This window comes from Myiozetetes cayanensis, unplaced genomic scaffold (assembly GCF_022539395.1).
Source record: "Myiozetetes cayanensis isolate MyiCay16 unplaced genomic scaffold, myiCay2020 scf4, whole genome shotgun sequence".
NCBI classification, from domain to species: Eukaryota; Metazoa; Chordata; class Aves; order Passeriformes; family Tyrannidae; genus Myiozetetes; species Myiozetetes cayanensis.
In genome coordinates this window covers 40,741,505-40,756,257 of record NW_026087631.1, presented here as the reverse complement: position 1 = coordinate 40,756,257, position 14,753 = coordinate 40,741,505, and the positions used below count along the sequence as shown (strand labels likewise).

At 33.1% G+C, this 14,753-nt stretch overlaps 1 protein-coding gene across 8 annotated transcripts in view; it reads left to right on the top strand.

Annotated features, from left to right (window-relative positions):
- Positions 1 to 14,753, top strand: part of CNTLN (centlein) — a 185,606-nt gene that overhangs the window by 53,735 nt on the left and 117,118 nt on the right. For all 8 annotated transcript variants that reach the window (XR_007630627.1, XM_050329960.1, XM_050329959.1 and 5 more), the window contains exons 7-8: positions 811 to 973; positions 8,296 to 8,490. Coding sequence is in view for 7 of the 8 variants with exons in the window: in XM_050329960.1 (XP_050185917.1) it covers positions 811 to 973; positions 8,296 to 8,490 (358 nt within the window). In the remaining variant the exon portion in view is untranslated. The remainder of the gene's footprint in view (positions 1 to 810; positions 974 to 8,295; positions 8,491 to 14,753) is intronic.

Here is a 14,753-nt window from a genome sequence, read left to right as displayed (position 1 = left end):
ATATGCTTGTGAATTAAAAAGTGAACGAAGCATAAAATATGTAAATAGGGATTGAGTTATCTGAACTTTTAATATATATTACAGAAAATATTCTAAGTTTTTAATCATTGTTCATAATAAGTAATAGTTACTATCTTTGTTCTTAGGTTAGAAAATCCATCAGCAGTACAGTTAAATTATCAAGCAGGCTGATTATAGCAGCTTTGTCCTATGGTTATGTTACAATGTGATTCCTATTATTGTCTTTCTAGAGCTTTTTATTATTTTATATAATACACACCAAAGTTTTTGCTTATTTTACTTATGGTTGTTGCAGTATGCTGTATGTGCAGACAAAATATCAACAAACATACTTTGTGTGTCTAGGGAGCAGATGCATTTCAGAAAAGAGACTTGCTTTGAACATACCCTGAAAGTTAAGGAAAACTTGTATCTCCTTCTGATAGTTCTAGTTAAAAAAATTAAACTTATTTTACAGTCGATGTGTTCTACATATTTTAGATTTTTACATTGTTAAAGAGTTAACTGAATATTGATTAGAAAACAATGCAGTAGTGAAAATCCATTTATTTTAGAACAGTTAATGCATTAGAGGGAAGTTGAAAAGCATTCCAATTTAAAAGTAAACTGTTTTGTAGATATTTCTCAAAAAATTGTGATATTTTGTATGTAACTCCTGGTGTTTGCGAGGCAATTGGCAGAAAAATAAAATAGAAAGCTCATTATCTACAATAAAATTATTTGAATACAATTTTTTTAATGGATTTCATTCTTTTTCTAAATTTCTTTTTATTGCTCATTTTTGCACAGGAAGGAATTACAGGAGCTGCAGAACCTTTGTGGACAAAACACTGAATATACAGCACAGCAGTCCGAGCTGATAAAGCAGCTTCAGGCTCTCAATGCTAATACCCAAAAAGTAGTGAAAGACCAAGAAGATGCTCACACAGCTGAAATAACATTATATCAAAAAGTATGTTATTCTGCTTTAAGATCACAGGGTTCATTTTACTACCCATCTGTACAATATCAGTGGACAGAGTAATCAAAGCACTTTGAAGTGTTGTATCCTTTATATATTTATAATATATAAAATATATAATACAATAATATATAATATAATATATTTATTTATATCTATATATTTAGTGTTGCAAAAGTACGGTTGAGTAGCAGAGTTTATTGGCTCAGTACATACCAACATATATGACCCTGTGCATACACTGGATTGATGAGCCTTAAAAATTAAGATTTAGTTGCATCTGAAGAAAAATAGAAATAAGTTGCTAAGTATATAAATTTCTTTATGTAATTTTGTAATTTGTCTTTTTGTCATGTTTTTGTTTATTTCTTCCTCTCCTGGAGGACAGGAGATTTTAGGTACTGAATTCTCCATATTGCTTTTCTTAGTGTGGTGGAAGAAATTCCTAATACTTGTAAACAGTATATTTTTGAGAGTCGCAAATAATTTTAGTGATTTAAGATGTGAAAACCTACTCTATCAAAATTAACTGGAAAAAATGTTGCTATAATATCTTTTTAATGGTTAATGAGTTCAAAATATTTACTCTTAAAGAACAGTCTCATATTTTTGGTGACTGTCAGGGAAAATGTTAACCCTGAAGAGCTGTCACACATGCACTACTCAGAACTTCTTTTAGGTTACCAAGTTGTATGCATGTGTTTTTCAGTTTATAACAAATTGAGAAGGAAGAAGACAAGTAACAAGTTGTATATATAATTTTCATACACTTTTTACCATCTTGGAACTACTTTTGCGAATTGTATAGTGCCAGTCCTAAAGGTGTCTCCCTTTGTCATCTTATTTAGAGTATGCAGTTTGTGATAAAATTGTGCAGCTAGGCCTCAGTCAACCCAGAATCAGTACTAGGTTTCTAAAGGTGTTTTTGATTAACATTTTATAGCTCATAGTGCCCAGCACATTTTTGTGTACTTAATGCTGTACTGTGTGATGCAGTTTGCATTATACATTTTGTGGAATTATAAATTTTGTGGAATACCAGCATAAAGAGCTCCCGTATATAAAAAGGAAGAAAATGCCCCCCACCCTACAAAGCTCTGCAGTTTACTATTGACTGTGGTGATGACAGACATTAAGTCTCATGCATTGCAACAGTAATCCAGTTAAGCAACAGGCAGACTTCCACTAAAGTTGTTAAGAACATATACGAGGCAACAGGAGTTCACCTGTTTGGGGCAAGCCAAAGTAAATTATAGAATGAAAAAAAGAGAGAATGTAGGTAAAATGTAAATATGTTTAAAAAAAAAAAAAGGTAAAAGAAAGAGAAGTAAAAAAAAAGAGAAGTTAATTTCCTGAAGTTGGTGTGGAATAGAGTTTATAATGTTTGTGGCAAATTAAGTTGAGAAATTTGGAAGGGAAAACAAATTCCTTTATCATGACAATCATGTTCTGTATTTCTGATCAGAATTGTGTAAAACACCCAACTGTATTTGCTTCAAAGTAATGTGCATTTTTCAAAACAACATACACAGTTCTACTGAAGTCACAGCAGGTGTTTGGAAAACTCAGTATCTATAGAAATCATACGAAAGTCTGTTTTCCTCCTTGAATGAGAAAGGCAAACTGTTGCAGACAAATGTTTGTTCTGTTTGTCTTCCCTGTATTAATAATATGCAGGCTGCAACAGCTAGATAAGGATGTGTCAGCTACTCCATAAACACAGTCACAAAGGAATATTTTTGTACTGCTTCAAATGGCATTGAGCCTATCAGCATGTACATCCTGTGATATATTGTCCCCTACCGCAAGATCAGTGACCTCTCTGCTCAGATAGGCAGTATATGCTATAGCTCAGGCAGTGTGGTTGGCTCACACATTCCAAGTTCATATTAACAGTCTACCAATTGAGAAGAACAGATCTTTGTACTGATGTTAATGTGTAGTAAGAAACAGTGGACTGAAAAAAAGAAAAAAACTTTTCTAATAAACCTGACCAAGGTCATAAACTTACACTGGATTATGTGTAAATCCAGTCAAGACCACAAATTCTCTTCCAAGTCTAGCTGTAGTGAGCAGCATGTAAAGAGCTGTGATCTCTTTTATCTAGTTGCGTTGACTTGACGTCCTACTTTTTTTTTTTTAAGTGCAAATTTTAAGGATACTGTGTTCTACGTAACTCCTTTACATTAGAGCTTTTATGGAAACAAATTGGTATCTATTTCATGTTGCCGTGTAGTTCACATTCTCGAGGATAGAGAATATTTTTCTAAAATGTATAGCATCTGTTTTAGTGGTCCCAGATGCTCTGGGGACTTCATTCCTGTGCTGGATTTAATGAGACTCCATAGGTTTGTCCTCACCAACAATTTCAAGGTGGAGAGATTTCAATCAATACTAGGGATAATAAGACAAGGAGAGATTCTGAAGTCCTTAGCCTGCTTATCACAGTTTTCTGAAAGTTACAATATAAGGCCCTTGTTTTTATAACGCAGTACTTTCGCTTGATCTGATGTGGCCTTTCGGACCTATGTTAATCACACTGATTAAGTCTTTCAATGGAGGGCCTTTCTAGTCGAGCAGAAATACTCAAGTAATTTGTCATTCAATGGGAAATGATAATTCATGTCCTAGAACTCGGCTCTTAAGTAGAGAATACTGTGGATAATGATATAGTACAAGTCTGTAATGAAGAAAACATTGTTCAGGAGTTAGATTTTTGGTGTAATTAGAAAACACAGTAAGAGTTTTCAATTAGGAGGCATTGTGGAAGTCTGCGTCAAGTACACCAGCAAGTAGATGAAAAACATGAAAGTGATAGATACATTTTCAGATGTTAATTTTTTACCTTTAGTTGTCTTTGCTAGTGTGTCAGTGTGTAGAGATAGCTTTTCTTCAAGCCTGAGAAACTGTAATCAGTACATCAAGTTACTGTATTTACCATATTAAGGTTAAATTTTACCACGTCTAGTATTTTTTGTAACTTCAACAACCTTAAAGACTAGTTAAAAATACATAAATGTGTTTATTTTTATGAAAGCAGCATCAAATTCACAAAATAAAAACTGTAAAGGGTAGTAACAATGCAGGTTCTTACTCATTTTTAATGAAAAGCGTAAGTTCTTCCACACACGATAAAAACTATCTGTCCAGTCAAATATGGTGATACCCACACCAGTAATAAGTAAAGCATCATTTTTCTAGTCCACTTTTTATGTGAAAGTTGTGAGGAACTCAGATCTTCAACAGATTCACGCATTTCAGTTCAAGCTCAGATACTGTTTTCTGTTGTTGGGAAGTGTGTTAATTAGCTCAGTCTTTGTTTCTTGTGTACCAAACATCAGTACAGTTGGACACATGCTAGCAAGTAAATTTTTGCATCAGATGTGCCTGTAGGCTAAAGCAGAATAAATCCTGGGTAGACTCTGGTTCTCTGAGGGTAATGTTAAATTGTGCACTCGCAGGCACTGATTTTCATGCTTGAAAAACCCTGTACTAATACTCCTAGTTTACAGTAGTTCCTGTGTGTGGTGGTGTAGATTGGTATCTGCAGAATATTCAAGTATTTGGGGAAAAAATTAATAATCTATAAATAAAATAAAACTAAACATCTTGAAAGGGCTATGTACAATCTGTCTGGAGTGCCTCTTCAACTACACCCTAGAGCTTTACCAGCAGATGTCCTTGTTCTTTTTGAGTCCTCATAAACGGCATGGATTGTAACATGGCTTTCTGCAATGGTGCTGTGATAATTTCCATTATAGTTTTAGTATGTCTTAATTTAGACTAACTTTTTTTTAATTTGTGTGATTACTATATGGTCAGTATTACTGTATGTTTTGGTTCCTAAAAAACTGGACATGGCACTGAGTGCTATGTTTTAGTTGACATGATGAGTTTTGGTCAAAGGCTGAACTTGATGATCTTGAAGGTCTTTTCCAACCTCTCTAGTGATTCTATGATTTTATTTACTCAGGTCTCTGTTATACACTTTTTTAGGGTGTGAGCATTTAGATAAAACATTTAATGTCAGAGAATATTTGTTTTATACCGAGTGCATATATATGGCTACTGTTACATTTTATTAGATGGATCTACCTTAGTGTTAGTTCCTCACGGGAAATTTTGAAGAAAGTCTCCTAAATGGCTCCACTCCCTGTACTTTAGTTAATACCATAGAAAAGTTCATGAGACTAATAACTAAATGCCTTTTGGATTATGGAAGTGGAAAATATTTTTGAACTGAAAAGTATGCCCCAGCTATTAGATGGCATGTAGTGCACAGGAGCCATCTAAACCCAGTTTAAAATAAATCCTACACACTTCTATACTGTTATTGTTGGTCGTTTGTTTCAACTATTTCACTCTGCAGGGTTTTTTCCAGCTGCACTGTGATTCTGTCTAACATACCATATGATAAATAGCATATGTTAATTATTTAATTTTACTGGGTTTTATTGGAATCCCTCAGCTTTCTTTGGTCTGATCTAAGTTAATTTTGCCATAACACGTATTTAATGTATATCAGTAGTACTTCCTCATCCCACAATATCAGGCTGTTAAATGTTTTCTATTGCATATGAGCAGGCATTAGAGTTCCATTTTTTGGCTCTGGAATTCCTGGCTTTGGTTGGATATTTTTAATTTACTTGATGGCATTATGTTTTCTGTTTTAAGTAACTCTTCAAAGGTGTACCAAAAAGTCTTTTCTGGTGAAATCAGGGAAATCAATATAGAAAATTGTTAGGATAGCTAAGAAATATGGGATGCTTTATTTTTTGCAATTCAGCTAAGTTACTCTTTCTGACTGATGAATACTGCTCTTGTGTCATACAGATTAAATTTATTACAGTGTACTGATTTCAGATACTTCTAATGTTTTCTCATTTGTTTCTAAGTACCTTCACCTGCAATAATCTGTGCTGCCTGTCAAAGAAAGGGCAGCTGTAATGCCTTAGAAAGAGATTCTCAAAGTATAGTCAGTGCAACAGTTTTTGCAGAGCAGTTTTGTGTCACTTGCTAATACTTTCTTTTTCCAAATACCAAGTGTCATAAAATGTTATAAATAATTATTTTAAATATTTCCCTTTTTATTTCTATCTTGTAAACATAAATATTTTTTCATAACCTTGTTGGGGAGTTACCAAGTTTACTGGGTAAACCTCATGACCTGTTGACATTCAGGTAAGGAATAACCATTCATATAGGTACAGTCAAGATTCCAGTCATTTCTTCTGTGAAGCTTGCTTGTTCTGAGATAAATAATTTACAATATTTTTGTCTTTCTTTGACTATTCCATGCAATGTTCCTTCTCTAATCATCTGGTCTCCATTTTACGTTAGTTTTCTACATCTGATTTTCTTTATTAATGATAGACCTATTTCATCGTGCTGTGCAATGTGTTTGTATTTTACAATGTGCTTACTGCAATGTGATTAATTGTAGTGCCTCTTCTAAAACAGGGTCAGAAATGAGCAGTAAACCCCAAAATAATCAATATAAACATTAGGTACTCATTAATCCACAAAACAGTAAAAGAAAAGATGGGCATCCAAATTTGGAAGCTGCTCCCATTATCTGTGGACGGTAGATGAAACTATTTATTTTTGTATAGATAATTTTAATTTTTAAAATTCCTGATGTTAAATTCCTTAAAAAAAGAATTTGTGTGCTATTAAATGGTACATTGATGGTGTTTAAAAAATATATGTAAACTTTACTGTAAAGAGATGAATGGTATGAATGGTTTTTTTGCACATAGCTTTTAGCTTGTTTTATACTTGAAATATATGTGTTTTGTGTTTCAGTACTGTTTTCAAAGCTGGAAAGGTTGGAAAAGTTTGTGCAAGTCAAAAGATGTGCTATTTGTCTTGTCCTGACAAATACTCACTACCAAAAATACCCATTAGCTACATTAGGGGATGTGGCTGCCAACTAGGAAAAGGCATCATATTTTTGATGTTCTCCATTCATCTTACTAGGATGCTACCTTTCAGATATTATAATTACAACCATTTAAGTACTTCTAGTCATAAAAACAGCAAATTGTCATACCAGTATGATCTAGCTAATGAGCTTATATAGTTACAGCTGGAAGTAACTGTGTCTTGATGTTCCATTCATTTGGAAGGACATTATCTAAAAATGCATGTTTTTGATAAATGACCTGTTTATTTTCATGGGAGATACTGACTGATTTCCATAAGAAATTGGCTAATCTTGTACATTTCTAGAGATGATGTAAGCATTCTTAAATAAAAAAGAAAGATTCAGTAGGCACAGAAATTTCAATGCAAGTGTTTAATGACTTGGAGCCATTTGAAATATCAATCTATCTGGATTTTGAATTAATTTTACCTGAGAGACATGATCTCTGATCTGCCTTGGAAATAGGCAAGAAGTAATTTACTTTGTCCTAAGTGGATTTTGAGAGACCATGGGAGTAGAAAGTGTTAGAAGGAAGGAAAGGGGAGATTATTATTTTCAAATTTCTCAGAAAATGTTAGGTAGACAGTGTATCACTAGAGAAGTTGTGACTGTTTTTCAAAGACTTTACTTCTAAGTGATGTAAATAGATGAAAGGGAGAAAGGATTGTATAATTTAAATAAAACTGGCAACACAAGGGGTAAAATGAAGAGTAAAATAGTGTTTTTATAAGTAAAATATCTTGTGTTAATTTCTTAAACAACCATTTTACACTTCAGACAAAATGCAATAGGCATTAGTAGATTCATTGTATTTCTATCTAAGCTATATTTAAAATCATCAGCGCACTTACAGCAAGTGTGGGCAGAACCCTTCACAAATCTTCGTTCGCGAAGCCTAGCCATGATGATGATATTTAAAATATTACTTTTAAAAGATGAAAGTATAAAAGACAAGGATAGTATTTGGTATTTTTCTTCCTTTAATTTAATTCCCTGAACAGATATTTTAATAATGTAATGAATTTTCTTTTCCTTTTGTATTTTCTGTATTTAAATAAACTGTTCAAGAAGTAAAATGAATCCTGATTTTTAGATGGCCATTTCTATCAATAAATGCTATAAAGAAGCAACTGAAACTGATAATATTCTACTGTGAGCTGTGTTTTTCTGGAAAACTTATTTCAAACCTAAAGTTTCAGTGATTCTTGCAATCTTGAAATGTATAGAACTGATAGGAGTCAGGAGGACAAGTGTGAACAAATTTTTAAATGTAAAAAAGAATGTGATCTTTGTGGATAAGTTACTTAAATTATACTTCCTGTACTAATGTGGTTATCTGCAATGGAGTTATTTTTAATCCTGTTATTTCTCTTCTCTCCTCTCATAGCTTTATAACGAGTTGAGTTTATGTTTTGAAACTGTTAAAACAAGTGAAATTCAACTGCAGCAAAGCTGTGCCTCTCTTCAGGATCAGTTACTTGAAAAGGATAAAAAAATTTGTCTATTGCAAGTGCAGCTTCAGGAAGCACATAACGCTTCAAATGGAGTACATCAGAATTCTTCTCCAAAATATCAGGTACAGGTGAGTCGTCTTCTAGAATAATAAAAGTTGTTTCTTCGTTTAAATTAAGCTTCTCTATCAGAGAGTTTTAAAGGAAATTGCAGTTTGGTGTTGTTTTTAGGTTTTTTTTTTAAAAACAAGCATGCAACTATGCTGCTGCAGTACTGTAACAATTTCTCCTGTTGCTAATTAAAACTACTTCACAATTAAATCTTTCATAGGGAAAAGAAAGAGTAATGCTGTCACTATTCAACAAGATTCATATTTATATTCTCTAACAAAGACACCAAAAATAAAAATAAAACCATATAAAACCTAACTTACTGAAAACAAATTCACTGAAAAAACGATGAAATTTCTGAATTTCCTCTATGAAAATGAAATGTACTGTTTCTGATTTGTTACACTTTTCCTGACCATGCAAATAAATTTGATATCATAGATGTAAAGAAAGTTTTATGGTGGGGAGAAGCATTTATCTAAAACTTTCTAAGCTTTAGTGTACCATTTGGAACTATTACAATAAATACATCCATCTAACGGGCCTCCAACTTTGCAAGTGTACCAGGTCTTATGTGTATACTCTTGACATTTTCCAAAGGCCAATTTACGACCCTAAGAGAGTTTGAAAGGCTTTGAAATTATCTACCCACATTGTTTTTGTAAACGCTGTTGCTTAGTTTCTTCCATAGATACATCAGTGAGGTGTACATGTGAGTTTCAGTTTTACTAACACTCTTGCCCTTCATTAAGGAGAGAAGTGAAAATAATTAAGGTAATAATGCATGTTAAAGATAAAACTTTGCTTAGCATGGTGAGGTAAGGTAGGTCTGCAATCAACGATTGTATTCATGAGCCCAAAGGAAGTTGAATATTAAAAAACCTCCATAGTGAATAATTCCGTTTGTGTAAATAGTAATCTGCTGTAAAACAAAAATATGGAATGCAGTATCTCCTGAATTTGTTCTGATAGTCTTTCCAGAATTAATGTTCCAACTTTATTTGTTGTAAGATTCTTATTCTGTACTTACATGGTTTTTTAAGTACCAGTTAATCTAGTAATGCAACAATTCTGTTTCACGAATGATAAAATACATTCTTTTAAGTATTGTGAAGTGTTTACCTCTTGTTATATTCCAATCCTCTTTCTGAGTCTTGAAATTTAGGGGTTTTGCTTTTAGAAGATTTTAGTGATTTTTTTAAAACGTTATAAACAGTGTCCACACAGCTTTGGATCATAGTTTTTGCATTCTCAGGCTGTATTTCTCAATAAATCATTCAGCTTTCATCATCTTGTATGGCTCTGAGAAGTTCTTTGCAGTTTATTTTGTCATGTGATTTGATTTTTTTATTGCCAAACATGGATATTGTGTGACAGTTTAGTAGATTCTCCCCCTCTGCTCTGCTTTTGTGAGATCCCCACCTGGAGTGATGTGTACAGTTCTCATGTCCCCAACACAACACAGAGAGGAAACTGTTGGAGCAAGAAGGGACAAGAAGTTGATAGGAGGATTGTACCCTACGAGGACAGACTGAGAAAGTTGGGGCTATTCAGACTGGAGAAGAGAAGGTTGCATGGAGACCTCACAGCAACTTTCCATTATGTAGAGGGAAGCTGGAGGGGGACTCTTTGTCAGGAACTGTAGTGACAGGGTAAGGAGTAATGGGTACAAATTGAAAGAGGAGAAATTTAAAATTAGGTTGAAATTCTCTACTTTGAGGGTGGTAAGACACTAGAACAGGTTACCCAGGGAGGTTCTGGATGCCCCAGACCAGGCAAGTGTTCAAAGCCAGGTTGGGTAAAGTGTTGAGCAACCTGGTCTGGTGGGAGGTCTTCCTATGTTTCTTGAACATGTGGGACACTACAGGTAACTCTTTCCCACTGAGTAAACTAAGCATTTATTGCTATTATTTATTTCTTACATTTAAAGCAATTCTGTAACTGTAAGATTTTTTCTCCCTTGAAAATACAGCAACTGGGTTTCTTTAGGAGCTCCTAGTATGGAGCTTTCCTGTAAGGCATTTCAAATCCAAGTAGAAAATTAGACTTAGGTCAGTTTTCTTTACTTTTTTAAAGAACTTCAGGAAGTTTTTTGGGCCAAAAGTAAGATTATTTTAAAAACTAACAACAATTACATTGGTGATTCAACTTTATACTTGATTTCCTTTGGATGTTTTAAATTAATTGCATCCAGCAAGGGTGAATTGTTACTATTTTGTTGATTTATTCCATGTCTTCTTCCAGTGGTGTCTGAAGTTGAAGTGCTTTCTCCACTATATTCCATGTAAATTAGCATCCAAGTGTGAAGCAGTCCTAAATTACTTTATGGTGAACATGGGTGCAAATAATTATTTTCCTATGTCCTTCTGCCAACTTCCTGCCATATTTCATAGAGAACTTATTTTTTTGTTGGTGAATTTCAGTCGGACCTTTTACAGAAATATATTAGTTGAACATTCATGTGATCTGTCATGAGCTCAGTAAGATTATTTACCAATCCTAATGTAGAAGACATGGTAAGAAGCAGAAGCAGACTTGTGATAATGAATGTAATATAGTAAGCTAAATGTAGTGTACGAAGCTTCATTTTTCAGTCAATTAATCTTAAACCAGGCTGTGATGGGACAAATGATTAGTGTTACTGAGCAGCCTCATAGGGAAGGAAATGCCTTTCGTTAGCATACATAGCTACTAGGTTCGTTGAGAGATGTTGAAGTAGTATGTGCTTAACACGCTTAATGTTTTCTCTTGACTAACATTCTTACATTCTGCTATAATAAGTATCCCAAATTTTGTTGACATGCAGTCTTGCTCTGGTTAAAAGGCTACAGTATGCTTTTTGGGAATGGATCATAATGCTCATTGTTGGCTGCATTCTGATGACAGACAAATTTCCCATCACCAACTTTATAATATTGTATAAATTTTAGAAATGTAATGATTCTTGTGTGGTTCCACAGCTGAGGTGTCTGCAGGGGAAAAAAAGTAATTACCTATCACTTCATTTCTGAACTGTTAGATAACCAGAATTCTGCTCATTTGTGAAATTCTGAAGTCGAGCATGATTAAGAGAAGCCTCCTAACTTATTCTCCAGTCTCTTGACTGCAACGTTAGAAAAAAATGGATTGGGAAGTGAGGTTTAATTAACAGGACACCAAAGCAATGTAGGCACCTAGGAGTTTTCCTGTTACCGTTCTATGAAACAATCTTTCCTAAAAAAAGAAGTTAGTTTAAATGCAACCTTTTTTCTGCTATAAAATACTGATTTCTTAAGCATGTTCAGATTCATGACTTGCTGAAAGTTCATCAAATGGGACATGCTAACAGTCTGTTGACAGCACTAATGTATCTTCAGACATTCAATAGCTAGTATACATCAGTGCTGCATATATTAGCACAGGCTTTTTAGTGGATTTGAACTTTTCTTGCTGTTGAGATTACATTGTAGTCAGGCAAAAATGAGTTTTATCTTATTGGCTTTATTAGCGAGAATATCTCTTTTTTCTTTCAATAGGGGTAAAATACACCTTTTTGAAATATTGTGATTTTAATCTCATCAGTGTGGCACTTGTGTTAGTGATGGCAAACTTTTGCTTCATTTCAATTTACCTATTCTGCAAATGAGTGTCATCAAGAATTTGAGTCTGCTTCGCAGTAAATTTCTATTTATATGTTAGAATGTATGCATTCAGCAGCTCTCACATGCCTGGTCTCTGCTCAGAGATTAGTCACCTTTGAATCGGGAAGTTATTTTAGCTGGATCTGTGCTCAAGCTACACAGTGAAAAAAAAATTAAATAGTTTTCAAGACATACGCTTGTGGGGCTTGATTAATTTCATCTCATGTAATTGTTGCTTTGGTTCTGTTTCATTATTGGTGTTCATTTTTAGCTCTGAGATGTATACCATACCTGTAGTCATACAATTAGTATACCATAACTATTACCAATGTGAATAGTAAGTATTTAAATATATTTTCTGAACTGAAGCAGTAATTTCTGCCTTAACTCCTACTTTTTTATGTATGCAAACATGAAAGACAGTAATAAGGGGTGATACTTGATCAAAGAACAGTCATTAAAAGACATGTAGTTTTTTTATTTGTACCTGTGACATCTGACAGGGATGGGCATTCTACCTAATACAGAATTATTTCCACTTATTTCTCATTCCGAAGTTTTTAAAAGTAGTTGGAATAGAAAATACCAGTAAAACATTGAAGTAGAAACTGCACATAGATGTAACTGAAGATTAGAGGGAAAAAAGATGACTTGTAACTAAAATAAAAATTTAGATTCATATGTGAAATATGTAAAGAAACTATGTCAAGAAAAACTGCATGCATTATTGCCACACAAAAATCTATCAAGTCTTATTTTCAGAGTATAACTTACTTTTTTCTTAAACATTAGTATGTCAGTGATTTCAGTCTATTATGCATTTATAATAGAGTCTTTAAAATACTGATTTACCGAAGTATAAATGGTAAGAAAACTTAGCTGGGCAGGGTAATTATAGCTTATTATAGTGGTTCTAGATTTAGTCCACTGTGAGTATTTAAAGTCCATGTTTGAGGCTTCATTTTCTGTTTCCTGTTAATGATACAGCATAAAAAGAGGGAGATATCCTGTTCAAACTATGGTGCTGTAAATTGCATTTTATAGCTTGTGATAATTTCAGTTACTGAAACTAATTCCTAGCAAAATGCTTTATATGTTACAATTATTTGGGCTTTTCTGTTAGAAAACTTACTCATTTAATTTATTTTCAGTCAAAGTTTCTCAGGCTTGCACCCTCTATGGATCAAAACTTGACAAAAACATCTTCCAGTTTTTAGAAATACTGAAATAATTTAAAAATACTTAAAATCATCACAAAGATGTCAAAATGTAATTTTTTTAAACAACTAACAAATAATGTAGTAAAAAGTTATTTGTGTAGGACAAGATGAGATGAAATGCTAGTGGCCATTAGAGCTGTGTAACTGCAGCACAGTGAAGAAAGCAAAAGGTTTTATCACTGTTTGCTTGAAGGCTCAGGATTTGAAGTAATAGAAGAAGTAATATGCAACTGAAATTGACCAATTTATGTGACAAAACTTTATATACGAGTATATAACTTTATATAGAAGTAAATAATTAATCTTTAATGATAGAAAGTACCAATAATATTTTTCAAAAGGATGTATTCCCATAATTGCAAACTAACTGTTATTTTGTGATTATTATCCTTATAATAAGGAGAGGTATAGGTTATAGTTAGTAAAGTTGAATTTTTTCCATGTTTAAATATGTAATAGTAAAGAACCAGTATTTTCTAGTATTAGAAATACATAGATAAGTATGTATTATGTATGTGGTAGCTTAGAGCTAAACACTTTAAAAAACCCCCAAAAATTAGTGTAAGTATGTGTCTGGTTGTTTCTCAGTCAAGGAAGCAATAATAATTTGTTACTTTCCAAATGTTTTTTCTTATACTAACATGTTTTGAGACTACATTTAACAATGTCTTTTACATGTGTCTTTTAAACAAGATGGAAAGGAGAAAAAACAGTATTATTATTTTTCTACAAAGTCTTTTTTTTTGAGCTGCACAATTCTGGTACAATACAGACAAGTACAAAGGAGTTTGTACTCAGTGGCTCTTGTCCTCAGAAAAGCTATATGGAGATACAGCTTGTCTAATAGAGTCTGTGGAGTCATTGTTGCTACTGGGATCACAGAATACTGGCATTTGATCAGCATAAAATGCAATTTTAGTTACACCTGGGTGTGTTTAACTATGACAATTTGGGACTCCACCTGCAATGTTGTAGGTGTGCCAGGATGCAAGCATGTGTTGTCTATTAAATAAGGAATAGTGGTTTATGCAGCTTTTGAAATTATTTTAAAAAAGGAAAGAAATGCAGTGTACTTTAAGAAGGTACTATAAGTTTTGAAAACTAGTCTACATCCTGTTCTAAAGTGTTAAAAAGACAGAAAGAAAAAAAGAGCTGGTTTAAAGAATAGATTAATTTTCATTTAGTTTAGTTCGACATTCCATATATCTATTTTCAAAGTAGAATAATCAAAAAGGATCAAAATACTGAAAATATGGGTTTATAATGCAAAGAGCAACTCAACTTTAACTACTCTATAGTGGCACTATTCATGCTGCTGTAATAAAACTTAAGAACGTTTAGTGATTTTTTTTTTCCCTACAATTATTCAAAATTACATTACCCTTACTGAAAACTGAATGGCTTTTAGTGGATTAATTAAACTATAGCTGGTTTGCCATCTGG